This window comes from Nerophis ophidion, linkage group LG01, assembly GCF_033978795.1.
Source record: "Nerophis ophidion isolate RoL-2023_Sa linkage group LG01, RoL_Noph_v1.0, whole genome shotgun sequence".
Classification (NCBI taxonomy): domain Eukaryota; kingdom Metazoa; phylum Chordata; class Actinopteri; order Syngnathiformes; family Syngnathidae; genus Nerophis; species Nerophis ophidion.
Genome location: NC_084611.1, coordinates 15,510,323 through 15,522,822, shown reverse-complemented (window position 1 = coordinate 15,522,822; position 12,500 = coordinate 15,510,323). Strand labels below are relative to the sequence as shown.

The 12,500-nt window shown below is 39.4% G+C and overlaps 1 protein-coding gene across 4 annotated transcripts in view; it reads left to right on the top strand.

The window, feature by feature from the left end:
• The window catches only part of rabl6b (RAB, member RAS oncogene family-like 6b), a 46,333-nt gene that overhangs the window by 25,995 nt on the left and 7,838 nt on the right, over positions 1 to 12,500 (top strand). For all 4 annotated transcript variants that reach the window (XM_061897184.1, XM_061897167.1, XM_061897176.1 and 1 more), the window contains 6 exons: positions 1,959 to 2,062; positions 2,132 to 2,517; positions 6,486 to 6,633; positions 8,505 to 8,714; positions 11,419 to 11,656; positions 11,717 to 11,903. In XM_061897184.1, coding sequence (XP_061753168.1) covers positions 1,959 to 2,062; positions 2,132 to 2,517; positions 6,486 to 6,633; positions 8,505 to 8,714; positions 11,419 to 11,656; positions 11,717 to 11,903 — 1,273 coding nt within the window. The remainder of the gene's footprint in view (positions 1 to 1,958; positions 2,063 to 2,131; positions 2,518 to 6,485; positions 6,634 to 8,504; positions 8,715 to 11,418; positions 11,657 to 11,716; positions 11,904 to 12,500) is intronic.

Below are 12,500 nucleotides of genomic sequence, written 5' to 3'. Positions count from 1 at the left end.
GTAGTTGAGTTAGGATGAGCAAACCAAGTGCTCCTTTTCTCCCACCTTGTCATGCTGTACAAGTCAACTTCATTTTAAACAAACATGGCATCGACCGTGTGGGACTTCTTCACTGTTTCAGATGAGTACTTTGAGCTTGCATTCTGCAGACATAGGAAAAAAGAAGTGTGTGCCCAGACTACACTTAAATCCACATTTGAAATATAATCAATATAAGTTATCGTATCGGTTTTGAGAAGCAGGAACTTATCTGCATCGTATTGGCTTAGAAAAAATTCTATTGTGCATCCCTAATTTTTTTTTCAGTTGCTTAACTTTTTTTTTCCCAAAACATGTGGCCAATTTTATTGTAGCATAGAGTGTTTTAGACGGAAGTGTCAAACATTTTTCCGCTGAACACCACAGACAGACAAATTTAAGGGTGCAAAGGCCACTTACATTTTTTCAATTTTATATATTATATTATTTATTGTATTTGTTCACGTTTTCTGTATGTTTGTCTTTTTATTTTCTATTATTATTATTATGGTAATATTTATGGTAAATTATCCTGTTCTCTGTTTTCATGATTATATTTTTAGAAACATACTAAAGCATGGGTGTCACACTGAAAAATGAAAGCATGTGGGGGGCATTTTGTATTTTTTTCATTTTCATTATTTATATATATATATATATATATATATATATATATATATGATAGATAGATTACACACACACACATTTCCTGTGTGTGTGTATATATATGTGTGTATATGTATATATATATATATATATATATATACATATATACATGATATACCTGTATGTATGTATGTATATATATATATATACATATATACATGATATACCTGTATGTATGTATATATATATATATATATACATGATATACCTGTATGTATGTATACATGTATATATACATGTGTGTGTGTGTTATTTTTACTTTCAATGTTTAACTCTCAAGATCAACTTCAGATCTACTCGTCAATTATACGTTTTGTTTTTTGAGCAATGACAGTTTTTTAGTAATAAAAAAATTGCCAACATGGCAGATTTGTGTTTATCTTGTCAATGATGCACGTATGACCTTTTTTATTCCTTTTTTGTGTGCTTGTAATATATTTTTAAGTACAAGTACTTAAAGTACAACTACAAGTACAAGTTTAGATGTACTTTGTTGTCAAAATTGGATCTCGAAATGATCATTCACGCGTTCATTTCGTCTCGCATTGACTATTGCAATTCTGTTTTCACTCTCTTCAACAAGTCAACGCTAAAGAGACTTCAGACTGCACAAAATGCAGCTGCCAGACTTTTGACCAGTGCACCCAGAACAGTCCATATCACCCCCGTTTTAGCCAGTCTTCATTGGCTTCCTGTTAAATTCCGCATTGAGTTTAAGATTTTAGTCGTGACATTCCGTGCGTTGTATGTTGGGGGCCCTCATTACATCACTGACTTGCTATGCCCCTACTCTTCAGGGCGGAGCCTCCGGTCTTCAAGCCAGGGTCTTCTAAAGATCCCAAAAACTTGTTTTAGAACCTGTTGACACCTGGCATTGCAGGCTATAGCTCTCAGACTCTGGAACAATTTGCACCAGTCTTTACGTCATCTTAACTGTGTTGAAACTTTTAAGAAACATTTGAAAACTTCTCTTTTTAGTAAAGCTTTTAGTTAATGCACCTTTTAAGTATCATTTTGAATCCACATTGTATCCTTTTTATGATGTTGCCCCTGTTGTATTAAATTTAATTGTTGTTTTACTTCACCTATGTTTTGTACATCGCTTTGTGATTTCATCTGTAAAAAGCACTTTATAAATAATATGTAATTGCTTACTTACTTACTTTCCTTCTTTATTTCTTACTTACTTACTTACTTTCTTACTTACCTTCTTACTTACCTACCTACCGCAGTATAACCATGTCAGCCATGCTCCTTGTCACCTTGATCTGCAGAGAGAAACCCTCCTGAGGCAGCTGGAGACCAACCAGTTGGACATCGACGCCACCCTGGAAGAGCTGACTGTGCAGCAGGAGACCGAAGATCAAAACTATGAGATGTAGTTAATCAGCTTTTATTTGTGTTGTTACTGGAGCTATGTTGACCACTTGTCTTCTGATTTCTACAGCTTCCTGGAGCACCTGGAGTGCCGCAGTAAAGGCTACGGCTCGCCGGGTCCTGCCAACGGTCAAAGTCCCTCCTCGGGCTCCCAGTCCCCCGTCGTCCCTCCAAGCGGGGCGTCCACAGGAAGCTCCAGTCCGAGCACACCTCAGCCCCCGGCGTCCTCACAGGCGCCCCCACAGTCGCCTTCCGTGTCCGCCCCCTCGGCTTCGGCTCTGGCCGCCGCCATCGGTCGGGCGGCCTCGCCGTCAGCTGATGTGAAGTCAGCCGCTCAGTCACCGGAGCACCTTCAGTCCGCCGCCGCCGCACCAGCGCCAGCCCCCCAGAAACGTGGCTTCATGTCCCGCTGGTTTGGCTCGTCTCCTGCCCCCGAGGCTCCTGTTAGTGCATCGGGTATGACAGAGAAAGGCATTCACACTCCATTATTCTGCACCAACATTCATCTATTTTTATTCTTCCATGGTGTTTTTTTGTCCGCCTCTAACTCCCAAACAATTTATCCGATTGATCCTGTTCAACCGTCAAACCATTTGGCACTTCAACGTTCCCCAATATTACCGGTTTTACAGGTAATCATAATTTTAAGGTTTGGCCTTTTTCTTTCGACAACTCCTACATTTTTCACTTAATTTTAACCTTTTCCACCATTAAAATATTCGTTTTGAGTAGGACAATATTTTTTTTAACCCCAAAAGGTCACAGTTATTACAGTATTTGTGATTTTCCAAAATATCTAATCCAATACCCTTTATTTACAGTCACGGTCAAAGGTTTAAATACACTTGTAAAGAACATAATGTCATGGCTGTCTTGAGTTTCCAATCATTTCTACAAATCTTTTTTTTTTGTGATAGAGTGATTGGAGCACATACTTGTTGGTCACAAAAAACATTCATGAAGTTTGGTTCTTTTATGAATTTATTATGGGTCTACTGAAAATGTGAGCAAATCTGCTGGATCAAAAGTATACGTACAGCAATGTTAATATTTGGTTACATGTCCTTTGGCAAGTTTCACTGCAATAAGGCACATTTGGTAGCCATCCGCAAGCTTCTGGTTGAATTTTCACCACTCCTCTTGACAAAATTGGTGCAGTTCAGCTCAATGTGTTGGATTTCTGACATGGACTTGTTTCTTCAGCATTGTCCACACGTTTAAGTCAGGTCTTTGGGAAGGCCATTCTAAAACCTTAACTTTAGCCTGATTTAGCCATTTCTTTACCACTTTTGATGTGTGTTTTCCCAAAGTCCTGACTTAAACCCCGTTGAGAACATGTGGACAATGCTGAAGAAACAAGTCCATGTCAGAAAATCAACAAATTTAGCTGAACTGCACCAATTTTGTCAAGAGGAGTGGTTAAAAAATTCAACCAAAAGCTTGTGGATGGCTACCAAAAGCGCCTTATTGCATGAATCTTGCCAAGGGACATGTAAGCAAATATTACCATTGCTGTACGTATACTTTTGACCCAGCAGATTTAGTCACATTTTCAGTAGACCCATAATAAATTCATAAAAGAACCAAACTTCATGAATGTTTTTTGTGACAAACAAGTGTGTGCTCCAACCACTCTATATCACGAAAAAATAAGAGTTGTAGAAATTATTGGAAACTCAAGAAAGCCATGACATTATGTTCTTTATAAGTGTATGTAAACTTTTGACCACGACAGTATATGGCACTATTATCAACAAAACTGGCCCAGGGTGCTGCACATAAAAAAGAAACAATAAGAGTCATCAAATTATAAGTATTTCAAGTGAAACAAATAAACACTAAACAAACAAATAATAATAATAATATAATTAAATAATAAAAGACATCAATGAAATTAATAAAACAATAAAAACAAATATAGTAGAATAAATCAATAAAACACACAGAGGACCACAAGATTCACGCCGATTTTAAAAGCCAGAGAATCAAAGTGGGTTTTTAAGACGAGACTTAAAACATTCAACAGTGGGGGCCATTCTGACAGTGGGGGCAGAACATTCCAAAGTTTAGGGCCGAAGGTCCTGTGTCCCCTAGTGTGGAGCCTGGTTTAAGGCCCCACAAGTTCGAACCGGCCCTCGGACCTCAAGGCGCGAGCTGGAGCATACATTTGGATGAGGTCTGTGATGTACTTTTGGGCCGGTCCATTAAAAGCTTTAAAAACAAACAGTAACATTTTGAAATCAATTCTAAAACGAGCAGTGAGCCAATGCGGAGAAGCGAGAATCGGGGCGCTGTGCTCTATTTTTTTTTGGTTCACGTTAAAAGTCGTGCCGCAGAGTTCTGGAATATCTGTAAGCGTGACAATTACCAATTATATTGGACAATATACGGTATGTTTCGAACTATTAGTCGCAGTTTTTTTCATAGTTTGGCCGGGGGTGCGACTTATGTGTGAAATTATTAACAAATTACCGTAATATATCAAATAATATTATTTAGCTCATTCACGTAAGATACTAGACGTATAAGATTTCATGGGATTTAGCAATTAGGAGTGAAAGATTGTTTGGTAAACATACAGCATGTTCTATATGTTATAGTTATTTGAATGACTCTTACCATAATATGTTAGGTTAGCATACCAGGCACATCCTCAGTTGGTTATTTATGCGTCATATAACGTACACTTATTCAGCCTGTTGTTCACTATTCTTTATTTATTTCAAATTGCCTTTCAAAAAACTATTCTTGGTGTTGGGTTTTATCAAATAAATTTCCCCAGAAAATGCGACTCATACTCCAGTGCGACTTGGATTTTTTTTTTCCTTCTTTATTATGCATTTTCGGCAGGTGCGACTTACACTCCGGAGCGACTTATACTCCGAAAAATACGGGTAATTGGGAGTCATCCCACCATTTTCACTTACGGTTGCCATTTTTTTCCGCCTAAAATGAACCTTGACTGCAAGTACATATTCCACGCCATCAAAAAATATAATTGCTGTTGTAAAAACAGAAACATTTATTTTGTCTGAAATTCGCAAAAAAAGCAATACTTTCGCTGAATCGCTCCCTCTAACATTCAAAGTTGGACATCATTCTGACAGCTAGGCAGTTAGGCTAAGAGTATAAAGCGCATGCCTTTCATTAGAGCCCCTGAAAGGACTGAAACAGTCTTTATTTAGTAGATGTTTACATCTATGAGTCAAATAAATAAATTTTATTGTAAAGAAAAAGCATATACCCGAAATTAGGTAGTCCTGTCACGCACACATCTTTGTCAACCAAAGCGGTTTTGAAAGCAAAGAAAAACTTTTATTTTTGGCAAAAGTCGTAATTTTACTCAACACAAGTCCAAATTTTACAAAAAAATCTGAACATGTGTGCAATGTTATAATAAAAGCCGTAATTTTACTCGACAAAAGTCACAATTTTATAAGAAAACTTTGAAATGTTGCCAATATGTAAATAATCCGAATTTTACTAGGCAAAATTATAATAAAAGTCATCATTTTACTCAAAATATTTCACTGGGGATAGGTTGATTGGCAACACTAAATGGTCCCTAGTGTGTGAATTAGAGTGTGAATATTGTCTGTCTATCTCTCTTGGTCCTGCGATGAGGTGTCAAATTGTCCAGGGTGTACGCGCCTTCCGCCCGAATGCAGCTGAGATAGGCTCCAGCACCCCCCGCCACCCCAAAAGGGACAAGCGGTAGAAAATGGATGGATGGGTTTATAAAAGTCTGGCTGTCTAGTATAGTGGTTGAAGCTCTGGACTGACCCACAAGGGTTAATTTAGTAAGTTCATTCTGGGATGCAAATTTCCTTCACTAATTTCGCAGCCAGTCTCATAGTTAAATGTCCACTTTTTGCATTTCTAAGTTGATAGAATGTTGCAGTACACTTTCCTATCCTCAACATTCAAATGTTTCCTACAATCAGGGTATTTCTACATTCAAACCTTTTCACAGTTAAACCGTTTCCACCTTTCCTTGGACATTCCACTTTAAACGAGCTTTCAATATTCAAACCATTCCCACTGGACATTCAAACATATTATTACAATACTCTACATTCCTCCTGTTTTTCAGTCCAGCTCCTGTATTGGGCATCCACACACCACTGTATTTTCTAGTTACTGTATATTGTATATTCCTATTCAAGGTAGATGAAGGAATTGTCAACTCTACTTGGGTGAACAGCGAAGTAATACAGTTTTTCATATGACATTTAATATCCTGTTATGAAAGTCTTAATGACGAGGTTAAGCGAGTAGAGAACAGTCACAAGGTTCCAGCCTGAGCCTGAAATAATCCCAGCACTGGTTGGTATTAGGATGTCATGTGAAGTTGCCGTTCTGTGTAGCAGCAAAGTTACTGTGAGGTGTTTGAATACTTTGTACTGCTTCCATGTTTTACTCAGAGGACCCGCCTGCTCCAGTGTGTCCTGCTGTCGTGCGAAGTGTGGACGACTTTGTGCCAGAAGAGCGACTGGACAAGAGTTTCCTAGAGGACAGTTTGCCCTCAAAGACCAAGACGCGTCAGCCAGTCTCAGCCTTGGACAGCGACAGGTGAGTAGTAGGAATGCTACGCTATCAAAATCTCATGGTAGACATCACTCACGGTATTAACCTCTTAAGGCCCAAGCTGTTTGTTTACATGCTTTTTTTTTTTTTTTTTTTTCTCTTTGCTATTTGGATTTATTGAGCCCTAATTAGAATAAAAACTAAGAATAATATTTTGAAATGATGTACTTAGTCCATAAATAACAAAGATGTACTTCATGTTTAGTGACATACTAATTCTTATTTTTCTCCAAATTCCATTGTATGTTATACTCTTCTGACACCACCAGATAGCAGTATAAGTGTCCACATAAGTGGCCATAAGACCCCAATTCAGAAGTGTACACAATTTTGGAAATAAGAGCTTAAAGGTGCTGTCCAAGCATGTGGCCACTAAGGCCTTTAGAGGTTTAAAGAGGAACTGCACTTTTTTGGGCAATTTTGCCTGTCATTCACAACCATTATGAGAGAACATAATGTCATGGCTGTCTTTGAGTTTCCGATCATTTCTACCACTCTTATTTTTTTGTGATAGAGTGATTGGAGCACTTACTTGTTGGTCACAAAAACATTCATGAAGTTTGGTTTCTTTATGAATTTATTATGAGCAGCACAGTGGGCAGGGGTTAGTGCATGCGCCTCACACTATGAAGGTCCTGAGTAGTCCTGGGTTCAATCCCGGGTTCGGGATCTTTCTGTGTGGAGTATGCATGTCCTGCCCGTGACTGTGTGGGTCCCCTCCGGGTACTCCGGCTTCCTCCCTTCTCCAAAGACATGCACCTGGGGATAGGTTGATTTGCAAAACTAAATGGGCCCTAGTGTGTGAATGTGAGTGTGAATGTTGTCTGTCTATCTGTGTTGGCCCTGGGATGAGGTGACAACTTGTCCAGGGTGTAAACGCCTTCCGCCCGATTGTAGCTGTGATAGCTCCAGCAATCCCCGCGACCCCGAAAGGGATAAGCGGTAAAAAAAATGTTTGGATGGATTGGTGTCTCTTGGCAAGTTTCACTGCAATAAGGCGCTTTTGGTAGCCTTCCGCAAGCTTCTGGCGAGCTTCTGGTCAAATTTTTGACCACTCCTTGACGAAATTGGTGCAATTCAGCTATATATTTTTTGATTTTCTGACATGGACTTGTTTCTTCAGCATTGTCCACACGTTTAAGTCAGGACTTTGGGAAGGCCATTCTAAAAAGCCATTTTTTGTTTCATCTGACATCACTTGGACAAAAATAAGACCTTCTGGAGCTGTTTGGCCACAATGCCCAGCAATATGTTTGGAGGAAAAAAGGTGAGGCCTTTAATCCCAGGAACATTGTTCCTACCGTCAAGCATGGTGGTGGTAGTATTATGCTCTGGGCCTGTTTTGCTGCCAATGGAACTGATGTTTTACAGAGAGTAAATGGGACAATGAAAAAGGAGGATTACCTCCAAATTCTTCAGGACAACCTAAAATCATCAGCCCTGAGGTTGGGTCTTGGGCGCAGTTTGGTGTACCAACAGGACAATGACCCCAAACACACATCAAAAGTGGTAAAGGAAAGGAATGGCTAAATCAGGCTAGAATTAAGGTTTTAGAATGGCCTTCCCAAAGTCCTGACTTAAACGTGTGGAAAAAAAACCCAACACATTTAGCTGAACTGCACCAATTCAACCGACTGTTTGTATAATGAGAAACACATTCATAACTGTATGTAATACAGTATGTTTTATATACACACTGCTAGTATATATATAATGTAGGAACAGACACTTTCATAACTAAATGTAGTATGTACAATACACACACTGCAAGTATATATATAATGTAGTAACAGACACCAACACAAGGTAAAGATAGCAGATTTGTATGACAAATGTGTTCCTGTCATTTTTCATAGTGACGGTGAAGGCAGAGGGAACCCAATGGTGTCTGCTTTCCAGGATGAGCTTGATCCTGACGACACAGAGTCCAGTCTTCCACAAGCTCCAACGCTGCCACATAGCAAAGACATCTCTCTGTCCAGTGAGGACGAGGAGAAGGAGCGAGCACCAGCAGCAACAACTGTGAAAAAGGACCAGGAATTTGACAGTGAACCAGAACTCAAAGCGTAGGTTTTGACACCAGAAAGTGTTTAACGTGTTTAAAAATGTATGTTGTGATGTTGCAGGTCGGACTGAAGAATGGAAGGTTTGTTTTTCATTTACAGACAAACCTGAATTTAAAGGGGAATTGCACCTTTTTTGGAATTATGCCTATCGTTCACAATCATGAGTTTTTTTGCATTTTAACATGCAAAAAATCATCTTGTTTTTGGTGGCTAGCAATTCAGCTAATGGGCGCAATCCGTCCTAACTCTAAATCACTTTAAAAATGCATTCAAAAACCGTCAATACTTAATTTACGATCTGTAATGTGTATAATAACCAAACTGTAACAACATTGTTATTGGAAGAGCGAGCACTAAGGAACCTTTTTTCTCGCATATTAACACGTCTGTGTGCTATGGTATTAGCTGTATAAGCTAACCACAGAAAGAGATAAGCTAGCAACCGCGTCAACACGAAACGCATTTGAGTTTGCAATGCACAACACAATGTGATAGAACACCATCTGTAAAGTATTATTTCATGTTTTGTTTGTTCACAGCTAGCCAGACAGTGTGTGTAGTGTAGTTGTAACAACACATGACATGCTGCATGTATCATGATCAATACAAAGTTTGACTCACTCAATAGACAATTGTCTGTTTGGTCCAGCTGGCCTTGGACGTTTTTTCCCGGTTTGTTTAGGTAAGCACTCCATTTATGTCGAAATAGCTTGGCTCCAAATTCCACATTTTGCAGCTTTGGGTCACTTTCACCTCACTCTCTCAGATGTCCGAACCACATCATCTGGCTCCCCTCCTTTTTTTAAAGTCGATTTTTTAAGAATAGGGACAAATAAAAATCGCGATTCAAATCAAATCAAATTAAATTAACTTTATTTACAAAGCACATTTAAAATTTACCACAGGTAGCCAAAGTGTTGTACAATAGCCAGGTTAAAAGATAATAAGAGAAACAAGCAAACACAACACAAACAGCATGATAAAAAATAAATAAATAAAAGTAATTCGACATTCGGTTGTAAATCAATTTTTTTGTGCGCCCCTACCCCTCCCTACGTGTTATCAATGAATTTGTAAAACAAGCATCACCATCGGCTCTTTTTTTGTTTGCTTTGAATTGTGTCGACCAAAAGTTACACTTTCCATGTAAGTTTTGCTAATAAGTGCTAGTCAATGATCATCTTTTGTTTCACATCTTGCACGTAGTTTAGCCCCGCTTTAGATGAAAACCTTGTGGGAACTCTTGAGAGCGATATATGGCGGTGATTGTTGCTGGTAAATAAGCAAAGATGAGCGACTCTCATCACACCTTGACATCTCTGTCATGTAAACGAGGAAGTGACGACACAGGTGTTCCATGAAACAGATGAGTCAAATTATGGATTGTTTGTAAAGAGAGAGAATTGCTGAAGTTTAATTGCCCTTTTTTTAACCAGAGTCTTTGGAAAATGATCATTACTTACAGTCGTGGTCAAAAGTTTACCCACACTTGTAAAGAACATAATGACAGGGCTGTCTTGAGTTTATAATCATATCTACAACTCTTATTTTTTCGTGATATAGAGTGGTTGGAGCACACACTTGTTTGTCACAAAAAACATTCATGAAGTTTGGTTCTTTTATGAATTTATTAGGAGTCTACTGAACATGTGACCAAATCTGCTGGGTCAAAAGTATACGTACAGCAATGTTAATATTTGCTTACATGTCCCTTGGCAAGTTTCACTGCAATAAGGCGCTTTTGGTAGCCATCCACAAGCTTCTGGCAAGCTTCTGGTAGCGCAACTTTCCTCCAGAAGGTCTTATTTTTATCCATGTGACGTCCGATGAAACAAAAATTGAGCTGTTTGGTCACAATGCCCAGCAACATGTTTGGAGGAGAAAGGGTGAGGCCTTTAATCCCAGGAACACCGAGCCTACCGTCAAGCATGGTGGTGGTAGTATTATGCTCTGGGCCTGTTTTGCTGCCAATGGAACTGGTGCTTTACAGAGAGTAAATAGGACAATGAAAAAGGTGGATTACCTCCAAATTCTTCAGGACAACCTAAAATCATCAGCCCGGTGGTTGGGTCTTGGGTGCAGTTGGAGGTTCCAACAGGACGATTACTCCAAACACACGTCAAAAGTGGTAAAGAAATGGCTAAATCAGGCTAGAACTAGGGTTTTAGAATGGCCTTCTCAAAGTCCTGACTTAAATGTGTGGACAATGCTGAAGAAACAAGTTCATGTCAGAAAACCAACACATTTAACTGAACTGTACCAATTTTGTTAAGAGGAGTGGTCAAAAATTCATCCAGAAGCTTGTGGATGGCTACCAAAAGCGCCGTATTGCAGCGAAACTTGCCAAGGGACATGTAACCAAATATTAACATTGCTGTATGTATACTTTTGACCCAGAAGATTTGGTCACATTTTCAGTAGACCCATAATAAATTCATAAAAGAACCAAACTTCATGAATGTTTTTGTGACCAACAAGTATGTACTCCAATCACTCTATTACACAAAAAGAAGAGTAGTAGAAATTATTGGAAACTCAAAACAGCGATATTACGTTCTTTACAAGTGTATTTTGACCACAACTGTAAATAGTATTTGTGTGTTGAATGTTTTCAGTACTTTAGTACTTGTGAAGAAGTAAGAACAAATGCAAACTATATGTAATATTCGAGTAATATACGGTTTCACTTATGTCACGGCTGCAGCCACATCAGACAACCAAAAGGATCTAAAGCTTCAGAGCCCAGAAAGCCGACTTCAGCGCCCATCTTCCTCACTCTAACTCCAACATCAGAGCAGCAAGGCAAGAAGATGGGAATCTCACCTACGGCTGAGGACTCTGACACAGACCCCGAGGTTCCAGTGGCCCAACAGATGCTCTCTTTTGTAATGGATGATCCTGATTTTGAGTCAGAAGCATTCAACACACCCAAAGTAGAAAAGGTAAAGCGACATTTCATAGCCTGTAGAACTGAGCTTAATGGAACCTGCTGTGATCTTCAGACTACATTCCCAGTCGGAGATGGACTTCTGTCTGACCTCTCAGATGATGACACGCAGCCGTCGAAGGTGCCAGAACCTACAAAGCCCGCAGTGATCTCCTTCAAGCACAAGGATGATACAGACCTTTTTGGCCTCGGCATTCAAGAAGAGCCCTCAGCGACCAAAGAGAGCAGCGATGAGCAAGAAGGCAAGACATTTTTTCTGTGTTGTAACTCCAGCCATGAAGTAGTCTTGTGGTGTGTTTCCATTCTGTCTTGTTAGGAACCGCAGGTGTGGTTTAGCTACGGTAAGAGAATTAGATGCCAATGCCACAGACACTAGTTGTGTGTTGAGCTATCAACAACCGATTAAAGTAGTATGAACACACTCAAGTCTACGGTAAAATATAATTATCAAAAACAAAACAATCAAACAAACCAGACTCTACATGCAGGGCTGCAGAAAACGGCAAGAAACGATAACCACAACAATACCCACCACTACCATCAACGCGACAATACTCACCACAGCAACAACAACACCCACCAACACAACACAATACCCACCACAACCACCAACACAACAACTACCACAATACACACCACAACCATCAACACGACAATACTCACCATTACCACCACAATAACAGCAACAGCCACCACTACAACACCTACCAAAACCACCAACACAACAATGTCCACCATAACCATCAACATGACAATACCCACCAAAACCACCATCACAATAATACCCACCATTATCACCACAATAGCAGCAACAACCACCACCACAACAATACCCACCA